General features: G+C 30.3%; 1 protein-coding gene across 1 annotated transcript in view; it reads right to left on the bottom strand.

The window, feature by feature from the left end:
• Nucleotides 1–1,108: 1,108 nt before the first annotated feature.
• SMC2 (structural maintenance of chromosomes 2) overlaps nucleotides 1,109–8,272 on the bottom strand; it is a 91,292-nt gene continuing 84,128 nt past the window's right edge. Inside the window, exons 17-23 of the mRNA XM_076490114.1 lie at nucleotides 8,123–8,266; nucleotides 4,516–4,710; nucleotides 4,001–4,201; nucleotides 3,488–3,613; nucleotides 3,133–3,284; nucleotides 2,214–2,361; nucleotides 1,109–1,752 (exon numbers count right to left, since the gene is read on the bottom strand). Of these exons, the coding sequence (XP_076346229.1) occupies nucleotides 1,621–1,752; nucleotides 2,214–2,361; nucleotides 3,133–3,284; nucleotides 3,488–3,613; nucleotides 4,001–4,201; nucleotides 4,516–4,710; nucleotides 8,123–8,266 (1,098 nt within the window). The 3' untranslated portion in view covers nucleotides 1,109–1,620. The remainder of the gene's footprint in view (nucleotides 1,753–2,213; nucleotides 2,362–3,132; nucleotides 3,285–3,487; nucleotides 3,614–4,000; nucleotides 4,202–4,515; nucleotides 4,711–8,122; nucleotides 8,267–8,272) is intronic.

Below are 8,272 nucleotides of genomic sequence, written 5' to 3'. Positions count from 1 at the left end.
GGAGGTGTGAGATGGTGGATATTTATAGACAGAATCTTTCTGTAGTTATCTTTTCAACAGATATTCCAGACCTAGTATATAATGTGCAAATGTATACACAAATTTAAATGTTATATTGATGTTTTGCTTAATCTAATTAAAATGGAGTTACTTGCACATTCCAATATAACTGGGAATGTTTAGGTTGCTGTTAAACTTACAAAATTCGTTCTGCAAACAGCTTACTTGAATGTGTGGTTGAAGTTGCTATTTTATTGTAAGTTTGTATTTCATGTGGCCTGTGAAAGATAACAGGTAAAGGCTAAAACTAAATGGTTGGATAATTTACTCTGTACCTCACATACTTCATACTTTAATCCTATCATAATCAACAAGCACTTTTCAAATGTCCAATGTATATCTGCCTCTCAAATTTTAACTTTTTTTTAGAGTAGTTCACAAGAAACATTTTTAAAAATGTTTTTGTCTATGCTAAAAGCATTGTAGTGTATTTACTCAAAATTATGTCACATCATGCAATATTAAAAATTTCTAATGAATTTCAGCTTTGGAAATAGCTATGGCCAAAGCAGGTTACACTATTTATGTCTTCATTATGTTTCAAAAAATTATGAGCAGTAATTTATAGTTTTGTAAAAGTTAAGACATAGTTTCTAGAAAACTTGAACATAAACTAGAGCTCTGGACACTCTGCATTCATGAAACTATCCTATCACCAACCATGGGGTAAACATAGAACTAGTGTGCAACACTGGTGGTACTGTCTGGGCTATTCACATTAAAAAATTCTCCACCTAAACCCAAAGCCTTCTTGACGTAGAGCTGCATCGTTTTTTTGTTTTTTTTAAGTTCACCAACACTGAGTTGGATATTTCTTTTCCAACTGTCACGTAATAAGCAGCTCCACCTTTTGCATTGAACAGTCATCAACTTGGTTATTTCTAGGTATATATGCAAATAAATGCAGTGATTACTATATTTTATGGACAATATTAATATAATTCATACACTTCCGTGCATTATTATGCAACTATCCTCCTCCCTCACACAGCAGTTGGACAATGGACAAAATAATTTCCAGTGAACAAACAAGTTTTCACACTGAAAAAAACAGGTCAAAGCTCTATTTATCCATACTTGTATCATACAAGAAAAAACAAATTTATCTTTAATGTTACCACTTAAACTTCACTGTCATAAAAAGTATGCTCTAACCGTCTGTTTTGAGTAAAACAACCCTCAGCCCTGAATAAGTTTTACAATACAGAAAATGATTAGCTTCAGGTTTTCCATCATATTTGAACACTTATTTTTGTCCTAGAAGGATATAAAACTGAGACCTGATGTATTGTAGATTTTCTTCAATGATAAAACATAAAACTTGTATTTCTTATTATGGATATTCTTCTGTTATAGTGTAATAAGATAAGAGACAAAACATCCTTCAGTTAAAAATAAGTTATAGGGCTGACTGAAGAAATACTATAGTTTCTCAAACAATTTTTAGAGCAACTATTGGCTGGAATACCCAAAATAGAGTTAGAGTTATTAGAGCAAGGCATTTAAATGTTTTATACAATAAACATTTGAAGATTGAATTATGTACACTTTCAGCTTATTTTACTTTCTGGAAAGTCCTGATGGTCGCTGTTGAGCAAAGCGGTTTACTGTTGATGACCCATCAATAAATTTGGTCTTGAAAAGCACATTGGCATTGTTGAACATCCCATCCTTCAGTGACACAATGATAAACTGGGTGTAATAAAATGAACAGATCAATTTAGAATCAAATCCACAAATTTTCACCATTTTACAACTGAAAATTCTGCAACATGTTAATATACACAACAAATGTACATTTAACATTGGACATGATCAATACTTTATTTTGCAAGCAAAATGCAATTAAATTTTAAAACTCAGCTTAACCTTTAATGAATGATAGAAGTTAAGAGAATACTCCATTCTTATCTAACGTACCTATACAACAAAGTGGAAAAAGGCCAACCTTTGGTGCTTTCCCTTCCATTGTAAAGCACTAGATGCATTATATACACAAAATGTGTGCGTGTATGCATGCGTGTGTGTGTGTGCATAAATAAAACTTTAAATGTTTTATACTTTTGTATTTTTTAATTTGATTAAAGTTTTAATACCCATCCCAGCCATCTCTAGGATACATTAAAACTTTAAAGAAGTGAAAAGCTACAAACCTGTGAATGTTTGAAGTGGCTTCTCAGCATCTGACCTATGTTTTGAGTGTGTGAAAGGTCTAGTGCAGCATCTACCTCGTCCAGAATGTAGATGGGAGCTGGCTTAAACAGTAGTAGGGACAGAATCAAAGACAGAGCTACTAAAGACCTGAATAACAAAGTATAAGTGAGAGAACAGAACAGATTACTAGTAATTTTTAAAGAATACAAATAGGTAAAAAAATTACCAATTTAAGAAACAAAAAATAAAAACACCAAATAAAGTGCAAGTATCATTGATGAGAAATATGAATGATTTTTTTATTCTGTGATTGACAATTTGATCACATTTTTCCCTATCTTGAAAAAGATAGTCTATTCTTATATTGCATTTTGTTATGAACTTCTCTAGAATGAAGTTGTATTGGTCATATTATATTAAAGACAGAAGTTGATTGATTGCACTAAATTTTGAAGAACCAGCTAGGTCCTTAATGGATGTATATCAGAAATAAATGGGTCTATTGAGAACATTATTTTTATTCATTAATTAACAGATAATTATATTTATCTTAAAATGGCTTTTCTTTGATGCTATTGTAATTACACATTCCAAAAAGAGTTATTTTTCTACTGGGGTAGTAGAGTGATTCTACGAGGCCAAAACAAATGATAATGCCATTGCAGTTGTTAAAAAAAAAAAAAAAAGGGGTGATAAAATTATTATACTTGTTTAAGCAAAGTTACAAGATTACCTGCTAATGGAGTTTCTACATCTAATTAAAATATTAACAAATATATTTTTCAATGGACTGTTGCACCATAAAACTTCAATGCTACAATTTTGTGAAACAAGTTATGAAAACTGGGACAAAACACTATTACATAATTGGATTTACAATTGTGTGCCATTTGCATTCATGCCACAGCTAACTCTTACCTCTGCCCTCCACTGAGTTCATTCAGTGATTCCTTCCACACATCTCCAAAAGCAACTTTCACTTCCAAACCATCCAAAACTGACTTTCCTTCTGGAGGAATCAGCTTAGCATTGGTTCCAGGTAAAAGCGTGGAAAATATGGAACCAAAATCCTAAGAAAATAGTAAATAAATTATATCCCCTCAATTTAAGTGACTGTTATGACAGTAATTTTGTAAGCCACACTGACATACTTATATTTAACAGAAACTTAAAAATACATTGTATTTAAAGTTATGTTTAACTGAGTACCTTTATAACTATAATATTATATGAAGTAATATAATAAAGCACTTCAGCTGCATTTAATCCAGACCTTATTTACTTTTTCCCATGCTTCCCTTAAGGCTTGATTCTTCTTTTCATCAAGCTCTCTGATTACTGCAGCAATCTTGGACTTATCATTCTCTACTATTCGCTTTTTCCGTAACAAATCTTGATACTAACAAAGAAAAAGTAGCTTAATTGGTAAACATGAATTTTAATATGAAAAGTATAAGAATTTATTTTCTTATAGAATACAGTAAGCATAAAGAAATGGAATTATTTGTACACTGCAAGAAATTCTCATACATTTCCTTTCCCAAAATTCTTTATACAATAAAAAGTTTGGGCCACCTCATGTAAGATCCACAGTCAACTAAATTAATTAAATATCCAAATCTTTAAAACTCAACAGTTAGGGTTACTTAAGAGTGCCTCCAGGATTTTGATGTTTTATTCTTTCTATAAAATGCAAATTACCATTTCAGAGAATCAAAATGGGGATGGGGGAATATATAGAAAATAAATTTTTCCTAAGCAATTTAAACCATATTCAAATTCCCACCTGTTCTTCAGCTTTATTCATCATATTATGTGCTCTCATATTGACACTTTTCCCCAGCTTATCCTTATTTTCTTGAAGTTTCTGTATCTTGCGACCAGCCTCCTTAGGATCATTACCAACAAAATCATACTCTGTATTTGAGACCCCAAAATACTGCTTTTCTTGTTCTATCCATTCGTACTTCATAATCATTTGGTGAACCTTAAGCCACAAAATAAATGTTAAATTAGCTTTAAAAAGCCATAAACCATTCAATATTTAATTTAGCCTGGAAAAAATTAAAGAAAATGTTTCAAAAATCAATTTTGAAACTTTAAATTTGCTAAAATATTAAAAAAACTAAAGTAATATTCTAGCCATAGAAAACTATGTAACAGAAATACCAAACCTTGATGCAAATTATTTGACTGCCCCCAGCAAAGTATTTTATGTTACAAAATTATAAATGGATATTTTCCAATCTTATCTTTTATAGTATTCAAAAGGTTTTTTTTTATGGCAGAACTAGATATTACCTTTTGTGTTGCTTCTTTAGTTTCTTTATTTGTTTTACTGACATCATGCTCTAATTGTTGAATATGCAACTTCTTATCATCAATGTCCTTCCTCAAGTCTCCCCTTTCCTTTTGAAGCCTTCCTATTTCTTCACTTTGAGCCTTCAGATGCACTTTCTGAGCTTTGAGTTCTTGCATTGCTGCTGCAACCTCAGCCTGTTAAACAAGAAATATTGTAGTAAGGAAAAACAGAAAAAAAAAAAAAAACATTACAAAAAGCAAGAAACAATATTATACCAAAACCAATTTAACATTGTTTCAGGTCTAATTAGGGTACATAATTTTACTGCATAACAGATGATACTGATCTACGTACAATTTCCTAATAAAGAGAAGCTAAAACAAAGTTTGTATAATATCTAGACAACAAATTCAAGATATGTTAAACACAATGTACTGACCAACAGCCATATTTCAAGAATCTAGAACTGGAGATGTACAGATATCTTGTTTCACATTAAACAATATTTCATACTGTATCATGAAAAATGTTGATATAGTGCATAATAAATTGTCTCTATTCTAGAAAATATCTAGAAATAATGCATGAACTAATGCTCATTTTATTACATATACTTTGCCATGTATGTTTTTTTTTTCAATAGAAGTGTTAATACCCATACTAGCCATTCTGAGATACAACTTTAATGAAGTTTAACTTTGCAGGCCTGTGTAATTACATGACTGAACCACAACATTATTATAATAGTGTATATGTCCACAGTTTAACCCAAAGATGACCTAGGAAGATCAAAACATTGTTCTCTCCTTATCAATAAGTGTTAATACTCATACTAGCTGTTCTGAGATGGATTTTTATTTAAAGTGGGTTTCTCATCATCAAGAATTACTTCATTAAAGTTGTTTTAGTGACAGGTTTTCCATAATTAAGTTATGCAGAGTTAGAAAATATTCATTTTCTATTTTTTTTTCTATAAATAAGAAAACCTTACTTAGATCAAATTATTATTTTATTAACCACAATGAATATTTTGTATTATGCTTGTTAGCAATAGCAAATTGAAGAAAAGGGCAGAACATTGAAGTAATACAAATATTAATTCAGATTGTTTTGTGAAATTCATGTTTTTTAGTCTCAAAACTGTGTTCAGGTTTTTCTTTTACATATGTCTGGAGCATCTCATTTAAATGAACAGCAATAATCAACCATCATACTGATATTCCACCTTTTCATTTTCCTATGTTTTGATTAAACCTTTCCCCTTGTTCTTTGTTGATGGCACAGATTTTTAGGGAAATTGTTAATATATGAAACTAAGAAATGAATTTAACGCTCATATTACAACCTAATTATTTGAGTTTATTGAGCATGTTACTGACTGTTTTTAAGTTGGCTCCTTGTTTCCTAAAAATTTCTTAATTACGTTTTATCCCTTTTGCACTTGGTATAACATACAAATTAATATACACATTTGGATGCATTAAAATATTTATAACTCTTGTTGTATGCAACTTCACAAAATTTGGTAAATTTCTGGTAAAGATTGCAAGTATTTTATACACAATTTGCACTTTATCCCTTTTGCAGTGCACTTGGTATAAAAAAAATACAATCCATCATATGGCTTATTAACCATTTTTATACCAGAAGAGTTTCTCATTGGTTCTAGAACAATCAAACTTTTACGAAATCTACAGCCAGTGGTCATCACCACTGAACATAAAATGTTATCCAATTTCAAGAAATCATTCATTTATGTGAAAGTGCATGTGATTTTGTGAAAACTCTGGTTTCAAAATTGATATTCAATTATTTCTATCATGTACAGAGTACAGAAATTATTGAAGAAAATGTTAACATTTCAAGACAATAAAACCATTGCAGGTCTGTGATATCATAGTAAATTACACTTTTGTAAGTAATGTTTACAAATTATTAGCAAAATGAATAACATTTAGCAAAACACAGGTGAAATGAATTATGAATAGTATAAAACTAAACACAGAGAGCTCTGCAATATTACGTGAAATTAAAATACACAACCTCTCCTCTAATTTCAAAGTCTACCTAAACACACTTTCATCTATGCCCAATATGTACAAATAACAAGATAATAATATACTAAATATAAAATCATTTGGAATGATCTCATTATCTGTAATAACAGCTTTATTAATATTAGATCTGAGTTTTTCTGTCCAACAAAAGAATATCCAAAGAATATGATATATTTAAAATCCAGGGATGAAATTCTGCTGGTACAAGTACTGGAACTTGTATGAGCTGCTTTGTCTTTTTTTTTTTTTATGTTTATATACAGGTTGTTTTTTCTTTTTGAAAAACAGGTACACTTCACCAATGTCAAAAACTAATTTGAAGCTTGTGAGCTCTAATAATTTCAGATACTAGGAGTTTGATTAACTTCATTCTAACGAAAATAAATCTGGTACTAATGAAGTTCTATTTTGTCTATTAATACCAGTTTCGCTATGGGTGTTGTTGGAAGATCTGACAGACTACGCTTTTATACTTACTCTACAATTATAGTAAGCATATAATTTAAATTACACAAAATACACACAACATTTCAATTACTATGTATAAATATTATTATTATTTACAAAATTTCTTAAGCCTATTTTTCTTAATATATAGAACAACAAATAAAGAAGTAAAGCTCACAATTATCTCTTCCAGTTACAACCTTGTACTTAATTGTTGCTTGTTGTAGCTTGCTAAGCCTCAAGAAATTTTGCACATGGAGGATGTGGAACAAGTTTAAGGTTTTATATAGATATTTAGATAACTGAAAAAAATCATAAGTTACTTCATCAATAGTACAGAATTCCCCTATACTTTATCAAATTTAATAACTAAGTTGTATTTGTGTCTAAAAAAAATATGAAATTTTGAACAGGCCAGAGATGCAATTAACCAGCAGGAAGATTTGTCTCTAAAGAAAAAGATGCTGGTATATTTGAAAATGGTTGAGAAATTCACTAAGGAAACACTGAGCTTTTTATTGGTTATTCACAAGTCATATATAAGTAAGTCTATGTAAGGGACTGTTTTCAAAAATAGAAAGATGTTGGCGAGACCACTATGTTTGATTCTCTACATATAGTGATCACTCTGCAAATGTAAAAAGATGCATTTTTTAAATTCTAACTTGTATTAGTAATTTCAGTCCCTAATTCATCCACAACTATAGGCTTTGTATTTTCACATCACAATAATCTAATTGTTTTTTCAATATGCATAAAAGGTTATGTGTGCTCTGCCTACCATGTATTGAAACCTAATTTCTAGAAGTTTAAGTCCACAGAAAAACCCATGCTTTTAAATCTGTGTACGTGCATAAGTGATTCCTTGACTATGAGATTTCTGAAACCTTGGCAAAAAAATGCATGCTTTTACTGGCTTTTGATGCACTGATTTAAAGAAAATAATTTCAAGCACCTTCAAGTTTCTAAACACCCAAAAGAACCCTGGAGCTACATTTTTAAAGGAATTTCAAATATTTAATGTCAAACAGCTATTCCTGTATGATACTAATTTCATTTTATCAAATATATAAAAATGTACATAAAGAAATCTTTGCATTACCTTTTTCTCCTTCAGTGTAACACCTAATCCCTCCACCAGATTTTCATACCCTTGGACAGACTCACTGACAGCTTTCATCTGTTCACTATAAGTAGACAAACCCTTCTGTAGCTCCTCCACTTCCAGCTTTAAACTTTCAGCTTCCTACCA

The sequence above is a fragment of the Tachypleus tridentatus genome, chromosome 2, assembly GCF_004210375.1.
Source record: "Tachypleus tridentatus isolate NWPU-2018 chromosome 2, ASM421037v1, whole genome shotgun sequence".
Classification (NCBI taxonomy): domain Eukaryota; kingdom Metazoa; phylum Arthropoda; class Merostomata; order Xiphosura; family Limulidae; genus Tachypleus; species Tachypleus tridentatus.
This window is presented reverse-complemented; position numbering and strand designations above follow the sequence as displayed.